The sequence below is a fragment of the Phalacrocorax carbo genome, chromosome 11 (assembly GCF_963921805.1).
Source record: "Phalacrocorax carbo chromosome 11, bPhaCar2.1, whole genome shotgun sequence".
In the NCBI taxonomy this organism is placed as follows: domain Eukaryota; kingdom Metazoa; phylum Chordata; class Aves; order Suliformes; family Phalacrocoracidae; genus Phalacrocorax; species Phalacrocorax carbo.
The window spans coordinates 2,696,759-2,710,946 of record NC_087523.1 but is presented as its reverse complement, the minus strand read 5'-3'; the positions used below and the strand labels follow the sequence as shown (position 1 = coordinate 2,710,946).

Below are 14,188 nucleotides of genomic sequence, written 5' to 3'. Positions count from 1 at the left end.
CAGCTCTGGCTTTAAGTCTTCACTGCAAAGCGCTCTGGCCCTCAAGGTGGTATTAATACACGCCTTGTGCTTTCCCCAAAGAAATACACAAAGTAAACGGCAGAAACCCTGATGGCAATTGCAGTTATGACAGAAACAAGAGCAAAATTTCCTTAATCCCTGCAGAGGTCTGAGGCTTCACCTTACGGCCTACCTCAAACTCAGGCCCGGCTCCAGGGAAGATTTTGCACTCTTCGGCTGAGATGTGACAGACCAAAAGGCGACTTAAAAGCCAGAACTGGCCCCAAACCCCCTGCCCAGCTGTCGCCCGGCCCCAGAGGCGATCGCACCCTGCGGTCACCCCGTTTTTACCCGGCGGGGCCGGGGCGGACAAAGGCCGCGGCCCCTCCGCCGGCTGAGGTAACCCGGCGGGGGGATGGGGAGGGATGGGGGCCGGCAGCCCTTTCCAACAGGTACCGCAAAGGCGGGGGGCGGTGGCCGGCCCGGCTCCCCCCTTCGCCGGCGGCCCGGCCTCTGCTGTCCGCCGCCCTCGGCCGCCAGGCCGCAGCGCCCCGCGGCATGGCGGCTCCCCGCAGCCCCGGGCGGGCGGGCCGGCGCCGCCGCCGAGGCCGCCATGTTGTCGTCCTGCGGCCTGTGGTAACTTTCGGGGAAGTTTCTTTCCCGGCCTCTGGGGGGAACGCGGGGAAGGAGGCGACGGCGGGGCGGGGGTGAGGCGGCCGGAGGGGGGTATCTGCGGCCGCCGGGGCAGGACGCGCCGTAGCGGAGAGGCCGCTCGGAGAAGCGGCGGCCCGGGGACGGCCACCCCCTCTCCGCTCCGCGTCGCCTCCCGGCCCGCCCGGCCCGCTCGGGCTGCCGGCGGCGCCCGCCCCGCCGCAGCGACGGCGCCCTATTCACCGCGCACTTTACGCCGGCTCCGCTACGCAAACAGCGTAGCGCCGCCGTCCCTCCGCCTGCCGGCGGCTCTCGCGCTACGGTCCGCGCCCCGCCCACCCGCCCACGCCCCGCCTCCCGGGCCGCTACCCGCGCTCCCATTGGCCGCCGCGGCCGTCACTCGGCGGCTGGGCCCATCTCGGGCTCCCCATTCATGCAGTTTGGTTGCGTGTTGGTGTATTTTACTGTTTGCAATAAAGAGGGGGGGATTTTTTTTTGTTCAGTTTCTGCTGCAATTAACTCTTGGTCCCTTATACATCTTTCGTTTTCTTTTTTTTTTCTTTTTTTTCAATTTTGCAGAAGGGTTGAAACAGTTTTTTCGGTGGTCACATTTATTTTTTATATATATCTATATACATTTTGCAATCAACTATTAAGGTGCAACTATGCCCAAAAGAAAGGTAAGTACAAAAAAAAAAATTAGGGGAGACAGATGGGGAAGGAAGGGGAGAGATAAAAGCAGCATTTGCAAATTTAGCTGTAAAATTTTGCGCGCGCGCGTGTGTGTCTATGTGGAGTTTTTGCATTTTTAATTTTTTGTGTATGTCCTAAAGCGGAGCTGGGACTGGAGGGAGAGGGCTAGGGCGTGTGTTGGGGCTGCTCGGCGCGGGCAGGGGAGCCTGTGAGTTCACTTTGGGCTGTTTTGTTTGCAAGGAGAAGGCTGAGCAGTGTCTCCATGCTGGATTACAAACAGCCATAGTGCTGCTGCTGCCCCTATGGAGAACACAGGCAGGCAGCGCTAGGCACGGCGAGCTCTGCCGCTCGCCCAGCGCCGAAAACCCCGGGACCGAGCGGCCCCAGCCCTCCCGGGCACCTCCGGGGGTATTTTCGGGCCATTCCCCGGGAGGATTTGGGTCTAAACGGTGCCTCTTTCTCCTGCGTTTGCCTTTGTTCTCCCTTTTTTTTTTTTTTTTTTTTTTCTCCTCTCCCACTTCTTGTCATACCAGATGGTTGTGCAATGGTAATTTGGAGCCATTAGGCGGCGCAGAATTTGAAACTGTCCTTGAAGGAAAGCGGGGAAGGGATTCACCACCATAATTAGTAACTTTAGCTCGTTGCGGGGGTCCCACCGATCCCGTGTGTCCTCCCTCCTCCGCCAGCCCCGGGGACGAGGAGGAGGAGGCGGTCGCCCCCCACCCGCCGGGACCCCCGACCGCCCGGGGGGGCCTCGGACCGGACCCGTCGCCCCCGGCCCCGCCGTCGGCGGGGCCGGGGGCGACGGGTCCGGTCCGAGGCCCCGCCGGGCGGGAAACGAACGCGGGTGTCCGACATTGTCCTTGCGCGGGGCCGGCGACGACCTTGTTGTGGCAGGTAATTTGGCGGGAACTTTTTAAACGCGGGAACGGCCGGGCGCGGTGACGTCGCCTGGGCGGCCCCGAGGCATTGTGGGAGTTGTAGTCCGTGAGGCGCGGGAAAAGGGAGGGCGCCCCCCCCCCCCCCCCCCTTCTTTCCGCCATTAATCTCCCCTCACGCTGCCGAGGAAGGGAGCCCGGAGGTGCGGTTCCCCACCCCACCCCCCGCCGAGTGGTCTTGGGGGTTCCCGGGCTCCCCTGAGGGCTCCAAGCGGCGTCAGGGAGCCGAGTGCAGGGGATGGTGCCGCCTTCTCACCTCAGTCTCTCCCTTTCCTTGCAGGCTCCAGCTGAAGGCGAGGCAAAGGAGGAGGTAGGAGCTGCTTCTTCGGTGCCGGTCCCCGCTCCTCCATGAGCTCATGTGGTGGACCACATAAATTACAAAGTCCCCAGCGGTGGGTGCAGGCTCGGGCCCGGTGCCCAGGTTCGGGGTGCCCAGGCCCAGCCCGTGTCCTGTCGCCCGAGGTGGGTGCCGGGTGTCCCGGCCACAGGCAGCAGCTCCGCCGGGCTGTGCCCGGAGGCCGCCGGCTCCAACGGGAACGTGTTCCCTTTAGCCGTCCCGGCAGGTTCTCCATGGCAGAGCCTTAATGGCACAACTGGAAATAAAGAAACTTAATCGCTTACCACCTCGGTGGGGTGAAAGGGCAGCGGCGTAGAGTGAGAGCCATTGAACAGCGCTGCACTCTTGGGAGGTCATCGCCGTAATGCCCGTAGTTTCATAAATCCTAGAATTTTTACGGGACTTTGTGACATAGCATGTGTGGCGTTATTCCGGGTCGTGGTTCGGAGAAAGCACTGCTTGATACGCTCTCTGAATTTTAGTGACACATCTTTCTTTACGCAGCCAAAGAGAAGGTCAGCTAGACTATCCGCTGTAAGTACCTTTATTTACCTTTTAATGTTACATCACATGGGATGCTAAGTTCTGAGGGACAGTTACAGAGAAACTGTTTGGGTTCCTTCCACCAATATTGTGAAAGGCATGGTTAGAGTATTGCACTATTTAAAAGTAAAATTGCTGTCTTATGTTTCCAGTCCTTGAGTATCAACACAAAACAGGCTCGCTTTTAGACATTTCACCTGAGATGCAACATCTGTGTTAGTTAACGTTCGGTCTGGACGCACGACTCTCCAGAGTCAAGGAATACTGATTTCAAGATGCCTTGGTTCTCTGTAGGTCTTCTCTGTACAAATACCTGCTCACAGCTCTATAAATTACCTGCTCTCTCCTTATACTCGCAGTTTGCCTGTTGATTTTGCGAGCCCAACTGTTGGGTAACGTGAGACCTAGAGGGTCTAAGTCTGTGTCATGCGGTAGGGTTCAGCCCAAAGTCACAGCATTAAACAGGCTCTTGGCATCCTTTTCCGCAGACACTTTGTGCATCCAGCCCTTTTTAAAGCCATCTTGGAAATGCCAAGTGGATAGGGTTGCTATTTAAAAAAGAAAGTACTTAATTTTAGTGAAAGCTAAGATGTGTGTTCATAAATAGAGGTATGTCCGAATGTTAATACCTTTCATTTTTGACGGCCGCTTGCCTTCACAGCAGACAGTAACACCCAGACACAGTAATGATCTGCTTGCTGCCACTATCAGTGTCCGTGCCATAACCGCTGTAACATACATGAGGAAACATGGGTTTGGGTAACGAAAAATGCTGATCTGTCTCTGGCATTTACTTCTTTATACTACAGAAGGAAGCAGACAGCTCTGAACTATGTTTTGTTTGACTAGTTTTCAAAAGTTACCAACATATTGCTAAAACATTTACGCATTCATCTAACTCTGATTCTTATGTATGTTTTGTGCAGAAACCTGCTCCGCCTAAACCGGAGCCAAAGCCCAAAAAGGCAGCACCTAAGGTAAGTGTTTGAGATCTCTTGAACTGAAGTTATTCTTTTCTTTCTCAAGGCATTTTTAGGGGGGAAAAAAACCATCCACAGCTAACCATTTTGGTTTTTCCTAGTTTTCTTCAAAGATTGAATGATGTGAGTTAAAAGAACATGAAAGATGTAAAGATAATTTTGTTCAATTCCTAGTGAAGGAATGTGGTAAACTGAACAGATTTTAAATCAGTTGTGGTGAGGCTTTACTGCTTGCCTTGCAAGGCCGTTCTGAAGTTTCATGTAATGCATTGTTGGGAAAACGATGCTTTGAATAGAGATCAGAAACTCAATTAGAGAAGGCATTGGAAATCGTGCTTTTAATTACAGTTCCTTACTCTGTTCTTATTCAAAGGCCCTCTTAGTTATCAGTTTATCAGATTTTGGTCACCGGAGATAAAGTTCTACATACCAGTTTCCTTAAGCTGGATATTTTTGGAAATGTCAAAAATACTGGCATAGCTGACAGTGTTAAAAAAGAAACTATTTAAAGTTCCTTTGTGCTTTGGAGCAACAGTTTGAAATTTAAAAGGGGATAGTTCTGCACTCTAGGGGGTATTTCTTTATACCCCACTCCTGCCACAGACTTCCCCAGTGGCTGCTGTTTGCAATGCATTTTTTTAGATCTGTCTGTAAACATTCAGATTGTGTTTGGATTTTGCAGCTGGCAAAAAAACCCCAACAACAAACCCAACAACAAAACCTTAGCGTTAATTTTAACCTGTTCCCGTGATACCTTCTCCTTTGTGGTTTTGGACGGTCACATGGGCAAAGCTGAGGTGCGTTAGTTACAGAAGGGGATGACGGGCTGGGAACCAAGAATTCTTTTTTTCTGTACATTTAAAAGGCCTTACAATTACATACGGCACAGCAGACTTCCAGATGATGGAAAACTACCCTGCCTCCAAGTCTTGCTGTGTGGAGCAGCAGAGATATCACGAGAAATGGACAAGAAGGAGAACCTTGCTTGCCATTTTGGGGACCCCGTGCCTCAGCTCTGTCATCTCAGTGGTGTGCAGAGCAAATTTTTCACATCTGCATCTTGGTGGTGCGGCTGGATTTCTAGATCCCATTCTGGAGTGGCAGGGGAACCTAGGGACCCTGCCGCCCTGCATTCCTGTGGTGCAAGCGGCTGGCACGCTCTGGATTACGTCTCCAAGTGGCTGGTCCCCCGGGAGGAGGAGAGCCTACTGCTCATGGCTGCTCTTCCAGCCCAAGTGGCAGAGAGCTGGCCTGGGGATCTAAAAGTCCCGGGTTCAGCCTCTGCTGATGACCCGTGCAGAGGTCAGTGCCGTTGCACACCATGCACGTTGTTGGTATTTTCTTTTTTTTCAAGTTTGCTTTTTTAAATTTTTATGGAAACATCTCAGGGTTTATACACAAAAGCTGCGTTCACCGAATCTTAAAAGTTGTGAAAATAAGCGTTCAAAAGTTAAGGACTGTGAGTGACTGTGAAAACTCGGTTTGGTCCCTCAGTGCACACGCTGTATGCTGTGGGCTCCCTCTGGGATCATACACAGATTAGTTCTGCTGGGAGTGGTGCCTTGGTCATTGCCCCCCAGTTGGACTGGGAAAGCATTGGTCCTCTTGCTTCTGAGGTGCTGGTTTGAAGCCAGGATACTTGAGCTGCCTTTTCGGCTCTCCAGAGCTCCTAAGGCTGGATCAATACCTGTGCAAAGGGGGATGTAATAAGAATTGTGCAGTCATCTTTAGTTCTTGCTTCCCCAAATGCTTAACGTTACAACCTTCAGGTTCTTTGAATGTTTTTCTGTGTGTCAGAATAGATTTCACCTTTTAAACTTTGCCATGTTGGAAAACTTAGAGCTGAGAAAAAAGTTTTATCATGTTATAAAACACATGACCTTATTACTGAATTGATGTTGTCACCTGTGTAGAAAAATTATTCAGGGAAATTAATGCAAGGGTACTAGCTCAGAACTAGCGGAGAGAATGGGAGGAACTTGAAAATCGAAAAATATCATTGTCTCCTTGGGCATGTTTTTTTCCTGGAGTCACTCGCTTGTGGAAGCAGGCTTGATCCCTTTCCGAATAGATGTTAGCTTGTCCCCAGGAGCCACAGATCTTGCAGGACAGAGCAGGGATCCCGGGATCCTCACGCACAGCTGTGTGCTGCGAGACACTTTCTCTCCGGTCAGGCCAGCCATGGAAGCCAGTTTCTGTGGGCTCTCCTCCAATGCTTGCCGAAGCAGGGCTTTACCAGCAAAGAGCAAGCTACAGAGACCGACAGTGTTAGCTCTCTTAATACTTTGTTGTCTTTTTTTAATGGGGTAAGGGAAAAGATACCCTTTTTCCAAGTCTTTAAAAATCCTTTACGGCTTACATGGGAAGAGCAAGTGACTAACACACCTGTGCTCATGAGTTCAGAGCATACTGGTGCTGCTGGAGGAGCCCTTCGTGCTGGACTACTTACGTGTGCTTCAAAGGTCTGATGAGGTCTGTTCAAGTGACAGAGAGGAAAGCAGTACCATGGTAGCATTGCAATTCTAAATCTTGCTGCCGGACGCTACCAGGAGACTTGGGTGCTGACATTACTGTGATATTTATATTTTTTCCGCCTCTCTTGAAAGTTGGAGGGCTGTTCAGTCAACAGAGGGGAAAAAGAACAAGTGGAGGCATACTTTTCTCTTTCCTCTGGTGACTCTCTTCCTTCTCTCGGAAGGAGCTGCATACATACATAAGTCAGTCCCCAGAGAGGAGGAGAGGCTTGTGGAGAGTGGGCACAGCCCAGGAGAAGGGGCTCCTCACCCCCTGTCGTAGTAGAGTTTCCCAGGTGGGCTGAAATCCCTCAGCCAGGTCAGACTGGGGAGTGGGAGGTTAGAGAGGAAAGAGACCCTCACCCATTTGAGTGCTACCAACCTCCTGTCTTAAATTTTGTGCATTATTATAGGATTTGAGGTTAATTTTGGTGAATTTTCAATTATCAGCATAGGTGTCCTTGAAGAATCAAGTGATTTTGCCCCTTCTACTCTGTAACTGAGTTTACCCTTAGCAAGCAGCTCATTTTTAATGTGAATGAATTTTGTACACTAATAAGTGAGGTGTTGAAATAAGAAAGTGTACTTTTCGTAACTTCCAGTCACTGAGACAACTCCATCTTCTGAGTAGAGAGAGAGAGAGAGAGATATTTAGTAATTATCTGTGTATCTTCACTTACCTGTGAGTGGTAATTTTGCAGATATTAATGGCTCCTTTGTGCAACTCGGTTAATCAAGCGAGGAACTAAGCTAGTTTGCTTAGTGCAGTTACTTATTGGCAGCACGAGGCAGATCCTTGGAAGTGAAACCAGTGAGAGTCGTGCTAGTTACTGCCTTGGGGTCGGGATCTGGCCTTGCCCTATAGAAAACTATTACTACATAAGTTGTAGCACCAAGTTTTGTTTTGATTTAGCCTGTTCCACATATAAGAAATGGCGTTTAAATAAGAAACGCAAAGGTCTCGTTATTGAATTGATGCTCTTGCGCCCCCGACTTCTTTATCACACAGTTTTACTACAGTAAGGAGTTTTTCTGGCAGGGAAGGGGGAAAGTCCTTTGACTACAGCTTTGTTACAGTTTTCTAAATAGGCATTAATAGCACATCTGAAGTATTCTGGTATTTCCACTAGTTGTACATGTTCCCTTTGTTCTGTGGCATGCCTTTCAGCAGCACAGCAGAAATACAGGCCAGTTCAACTCCAACATATTTTAGCTAATTTAATTGAATGCCGGTTTAAAATAGAAATTCTTCTAACCCCAGCCATGGCTGCTTTTATATTATGCGCTTCCCAGTAGCGCATTCAGGGCAGAATAGAAGGAAAGCACTTCTCCGTAGAAACTTTCATCTCATCGTTGTCAATAGGAAGTTCAGTGTGTAGAAGCAGGTCACACAGAAGGTTTTAGAGTTGAGAATGTGCTTGTGCAGATGTACGAGGTGGAAATTAGCGCTTACCATAACACGGTCTGTTTTCTTCACAGAAGGAAAAAGCAGCAAATGATAAAAAGGAGGACAAAAAGGCAGCAACAAAAGGGAAGAAAGGAGCCAAAGGCAAAGATGAAACTAAACAAGAGGATGCTAAAGAAGAAAACCACTCTGAAAACGGAGATACCAAAACTAATGAGGTACTTTAGCTACAGTAAACACGGGAATAAACACAGATGTATTGGTAATACATCTGCAGGAGCTAACGATTTGGCCTCCTTGTCAGAAGGGGGTGTGTTGCACTGCCGTCCTGTAAAGACAGACCAGCTGCAGTATCTGCACAGGGCTACTCCCAGGGAGAGCCCGAAAGAATAGTGTTCTCCTTGAGCCTCATTCCTGCTGTGTGATAGAGCCCTTCCACAGGTGGCCCGTGCTATCGTAGTGTCCCTCTCAGGCTTGGCACAAGAGCAATGCAGAATATTTGGGGAACAATAGAGCTCAGTAAGATTGCTATCCAACCCTGAGCTGACTTTGCATATCCTCTCTGGACTGCTGGATTGCCTCTTCTGCTCAGCACGGGTTGGTACTGTGCCAGAAATCTGGTTTTAAGTTTTACACAATTCTTTGAGACAATTCTTCGCCTCAGAACAATTCAACAAGAGATCTGCAAAATAAACTTGGTCCTGTCTCTTGATCTGCAAGCCTCTTTCTTACAGGTTCTTACCGTATCAGCTACTTACCTAAGAGCTGCCATTTGCTAGGACTAGCTACAAGCTTCAGTCAGCTCCTGATGGCCTTTCCCCAGCAGATTTCTTGCTGCTAGTAGAAGCACAACATTTGCTACGGGCTCCCTTTGCCCCTGTAGGCACAGACTAGCCTGTTGTGTTCTCTGTTGCTTCTGATTTACAGTGATCTCTCTTCGCATGTTGAGTATCATTATCCAGTTAACGGGTTGTTTATTCTTTCATTTTAAAGCTAATTCAGGAGCTTCTTTGCTAAAAATTAATATGGGGCTAATGCACTTCAAAGGATCTTTGATAGGAGCTTTGCGATTTTGATGTGTCGACTTACAAAGTAATAGCAGACATTTTAATAGAAAACAAGGGAGAACCAATTTCCCCGAAGTTTGGACAATAGACAAGTATTGTGGTTTTATGTGTGATTCCCACACTTCCCTGTGGCTGACAGAGATGAGGACTTGAACTTTCCCTAGCATATGGCTGATCCTAACCTAAAACGTGCTGTAAACTTCCGCCTCTTCGGAGGCACTCAACATTCCAAAATTAACCCGATCATCAATTAATACTCAATCCGTGTTTTAATTTTTAGGATTCTCAGCCGACAGCTCGTTGAGTCGATGTTTTCTGTAGTGGCTGTGCATTCATGTCTATCTACACAAAATGTTGTCCGTGTCTGTGCTGACAAACTAGTCTCTCTTTGATGCTTGTTCGAATGGAATCCGATTAGCATTACGAATAATATTTCTATTCTTCCCAAACACTTTTATAGGCACCAGCTGCTGAAGCATCTGATGATAAGGAAGCCAAGTCCGAGTAATGTTAACCCTGCCCTATATCTCCATCATTTGGTATCCGTACCTCCATGCTGTATTGTTAACAGAGAGGAATATTTTTATCAACTATTTTATAAATGCAGGTTTTTTTAGCATGAATTTAATTATGGAACATCTTCATCTCGGTTACTTGGGAATTAAATCCCTAACAAACAAAACAAAACAAAAGAAAAAAAAATCATTGTTTTTAAATTTTGTGATTGTAATAGTTTGTATGGTACATGGAAAGAATAAGTGGTGGTAGCTTTTGACTTCTGTCAGTGTGTCCCTTTTTGTGTAAGTCATGCTTACAGACTTCAGATTTTAATTTTTCCCTTGTATGTGTTGTATGGTTTCTTAAAGTGGGGAGGTCTCAAAACAAATAACCGTGTTAAACATTCCAGTGGTTCTGTGGGTTGCTTTTATAAAGAAGGTGAGCTATTTTCATGAAAAACCTAAGAGCTGGAAATCTGTTGTTTCCCAAATGTAATTTTATTTTGTCAGTTTTGAAAAAAATAAATAAATAAAAGTGTAATCATGTTTTTAAATGAAATACAAACATTTCTTTTAAGAGGGCAGGTTGGTTGTATGTACCCACTGTTAGGAATTTTGCTGGATTTATCTTAATAAAAAAGACTCCTCAAAAGCTGATTGTGGTTTGTTGCTTGTGCTGCAAGCGTAGTGCTGGAAAGCCCCCGCATTCCAGAAGAGTTGCAGTAGTACCGAGCTCCGGGCTGAGGGAACCGGTGCGGCTAGAGAGCCCTGGGCCACGGCAGGGTTAGGGCTTGGGCCCCTGTCCTCTTCCGTTGTGTCAACAGCAACGACGTTACGGGCCAGCCTCGGCAGCCGAACGGGAAGGGACGATTTCAGGGCTGGCGCGCGCCAGCTGGGCGCCTCAGCCAGCGCTTGCGGATGGACGCTGGCCTTGTCAACTCCTGTTGCTCACTCGAGTGAGGGTGGGGTGTTGGTGGTGCCCGGTACGCCTTGAGCATTGTTATTGTTAATTCTGAAGGGTATCGTCTGGCTTTCTTTTTTAATTGCATCAATATTTAATGGATATTCATTGATAATAAATCAATTAAAATTAATTATGATTTGGGGGGGGTTCTTTCCTCTTCAAAGTATTGCGGAAGCTTAGAGACCACCACGATTACATCGAACTCTTAATAGCGTAAAATACTTCTCTCTTGACAGGGGGGCGTTCGTAGCCCTGGTTAAAGTGCATACTTCCATAACTGTTGTTTATAGTTTTCTTTTTTAAACGTGTATTACTCACTGAATATTTTCTTGGACTCGCTTAGCTTCTCCTAGCATGATAACGTCTGTGTACAGGAGTGCTTTCCATTAAGGCAAGCTTCATTATTCTGGGAAATGACAGCTAGACTAGACCGTAGTGAAGTGCGGGTTTAGTGTGGGTTTTGCCAAGCCGTATTTTGGTTGCTACAGCTACTCTATGCAACTTTTTCAAGGACACTTCAAATTTTCCTCTTAAAGCCTCCTTTTATATAAAGTCTCTTCACACTGATGACCAAATACATCATATATTTAATAAGAAGGAAAATGTCTGCAATGCAGAAACCTTATCTTTTGCATGAAATTGTTTCGCAGCCCAGAAATGTGACATTCCGAGAGCTTGCCTGTTTTATCTCGTATCCAAAACCTAACTCAGCATCTCAATGCATCGTGTCTTGTATTAAACCTGTGTCTCAGGATCAGTACCCCAGGGCACTGGCTACTGGATGGTGCTTAATGCGGATTTAATTTTCGAGGCCGAAAGCACTGGGGATTTTTATTCCTGCTGCACCACTTTCCATTCTGTAGAACTGCTCTATAAAAGCGGCAGGGTTAACTGAGCTAGATCTTCCTCGGCGGTAGAGGTGGGAGAGTGTTTAGGGGCCTTTTCCTTTGCAGTATATTCCCTAATCCAACGCTGCCTTCACGCCGTGACTTTCGGGCGTACTCTGTAGTCTGTCCTGCAGTGAAAACTGATGGAGAGAAGTAGCCGGAATCCCTTGCCTGGTGGAAGTGTGGTGAGATGCGGGTAAAACCAGGGAGGTTCTGAATGTCCCGGTTCGAAGACAATCCAGCAATAGTTCAGATGTCAGCCTGATACTTTTACACGTAAAAACCTTTCACTGAATTTAGCCTGCTTTTGAATAATGAAAGATGACTAACAAGCACAGCGGCTTTGGACACGTGGTACAGTCAGTTTTTGGGTCTGACTGACTGCTGCTTGAAGTCGATGAGAAATACCAACGGCCCGTACCGCTTCAGGGAGAAAAAATGCATATTGGAATGAAATGTTTAATACTTGCGTGTTCCCCCCACCCCCGGTGGTTTCTCTGAAAGGCCTTAAAATAGCAAATCCAGCTCTGCAAGGAAGGTGAGCTCCTTCTCCAAATCTTGGTACCGTTGAACCGTTTCTCTGTGGCCTTAGCCTCCAGTCAGAGAGCGTTTCAAGCATTGTTATTTAAATAGCAGCAGACGCGATGAATATGGTTGGTATTTTCTTTTTAGCGAAGGGCTCGTCCATGTGCCAAGGTATAATCAGCCCATCATACGCTAATTGAGGTCATTCTGTACGTCGAGTCATGTTTCTCCATTTTAATACGGAGGTTGTCACACAGAAACATACAATTGAGTGTTTGGTTTTGTTTATTTCTTTTTCTTCCAGCGCCAGGGCGAGAGTTGTTAATTCTATAACTATTGTTACAATCAGATTCCTGTTTCAAATAAGTACAGAAAATTGCTTGAGAACTTTTCAGACAAACCCCCTTGCTCCAATTCATAACTTTTCTGAGCAATGGGGTATTGAGCGAGTTGCACAACTAAATAGATTGCCTGCCCTCTGCCAAATCCCCATCTGATGCCTAGATGAGGTCCTGATGTCTAGACACTGAATCAAAGGCTAGCTCCACGTCAGCTCACAAGCTTTGCTTAGTTCATGGTTGTCCGAAAAATAGAGGTTTCGAAGGGAGAAGCCTTTTCCACTGACGGGTCAGTTGGGTGTACGTGCGCTCAGGTTTAGTTGGAGTATGCGGAGAGGCGACCTTCGCCGAGGCCCTTGGCTGGCTGCTGAGCAGGGCTCCGGGTGCCAGCAGTACGCGTTTGCCTGCGCCGATGCTGGTTACGAAAGATCCATGGAATTGCTAGGCGGGCAAAGCCGGCTGCGGGAGTTGGATTATCGTTACTGACCATAACAAGTACAGGCCGTAGATGATGGCAAACAGATTCATGAGTCTGAATACAGGCATGGTCCTGAGGTGGCAAAATGTTGGTTTTAGGTAGGGGAAGAGATGTACGGCGAGGTCGGCAGCAACTTGCAGAGGTGAGATGCCCGTATAGCTCGTCAGTTATCGGGCAAGATACACGTACAGCTGCTGAGGTGGATTTTGCAGTGAAACCTGGTGAAAGGAGGCGATGTTGCTGGTCGTAATGGTTTAGATACTCGTCGTCATTTGAGGTAGTTTGACAAACCTTATGGCCTGTTTAACAAGAGCCTGTGAGCACTACCGATTTCATTTAGTAGCAATCGTTGGACCAAGCACGGCTCTTCGCGAGGATTTTTGCCTTGTCGTTCTTGCCAGGCTCGGTGCATGAATGTGACTCATGATGTAACTTTTGGTGCAGGCTCCCGGTGCAGCACGGGGCTGAGGTTAAAAGCTGCCTTAAAAGTTCAAGAGAAAGTACTGAGACTTCCCACTCCTCGCAATAATGCGTGTTCTTACAGGATCTTCAACAGACCTCGGGCAAGCATTTGCTTCTGGCTTTGTCGGAACGATGAAAGGCTTAGAAAGACCCTGCTCGCCATCCTGGAAAGGGGCTTGAAACAAAAGAAAGCAGTCTCAACCCCACGAACCACACACAGGGAAGGCTTTTGTAGGTACATCCTGCAGCCACCTTCGCTCCTTTGAATGAAGTGACTGCATGCAAAAGCCAGCAAATCTGACGGGTCTGATTTTCAGATCAAGAACAACTCCCTGGTAGTTAATGGAGTTACATTGGTGTTAATCTGATGAAGTAGAAAGAAAATTGAATCCCCTGAATAGAAACGGATGGCTCTTCTTTCTAATTGTCCCAGTGGTGATGTTCCTTCCCCAGGCAGCTGGCGTGGGAGCCCCTGCTCTGAAACCTGATGCCCTGGACGGGCTCCAGAGAGCCGAGAACATCCCTCGGGCCCCACCGCTGCGTGGCTTTCGAGGAGCCTCTCTCATTTTGAGAGAACAATGTTAACGTGGCTTCTGGCCAGAGACCGTCCCGGTGCCTGAAAGAGGGGAGCTGGTCACAAGTGAGCGCGGAGGTGGGTGACCGAAGTCGTCGGTGCCTCAGTTGGCCACCGTCCCCTGCTTTTGGAGGAGTGCGATTAGGATCGGGCTTGGGGCGACTCGAGGAGGGGATGGGGAGAGGGCCAGTGCGCTGCTCCCACACCCTTCATCTGCCCTGATTTAGCTACCTCTGCCAACGCTGCTGGAAGAGGACAGCGCGGGGCCGGCGGGAGAGGATCTCGGAGGAGCGAAACTCTGCCTTCCTCCTGTGCCGCCAGCAGTTCGAGGGAATT

At 48.5% G+C, this 14,188-nt stretch overlaps 1 protein-coding gene across 1 annotated transcript; it reads left to right on the top strand.

Annotated features, from left to right (window-relative positions):
* Nucleotides 1-1,056: 1,056 nt before the first annotated feature.
* HMGN5 (high mobility group nucleosome binding domain 5) lies at nt 1,057-10,281 on the top strand. The gene is made up of 6 exons (XM_064462844.1): nt 1,057-1,331; nt 2,563-2,592; nt 3,124-3,153; nt 4,089-4,139; nt 8,135-8,278; nt 9,588-10,281. Exons 1-6 carry the CDS (start codon nt 1,317-1,319, stop codon nt 9,633-9,635), a joined length of 318 nt encoding a protein of 105 aa, XP_064318914.1. The 5' UTR covers nt 1,057-1,316; the 3' UTR covers nt 9,636-10,281.
* Nucleotides 10,282-14,188: the final 3,907 nt, after the last annotated feature.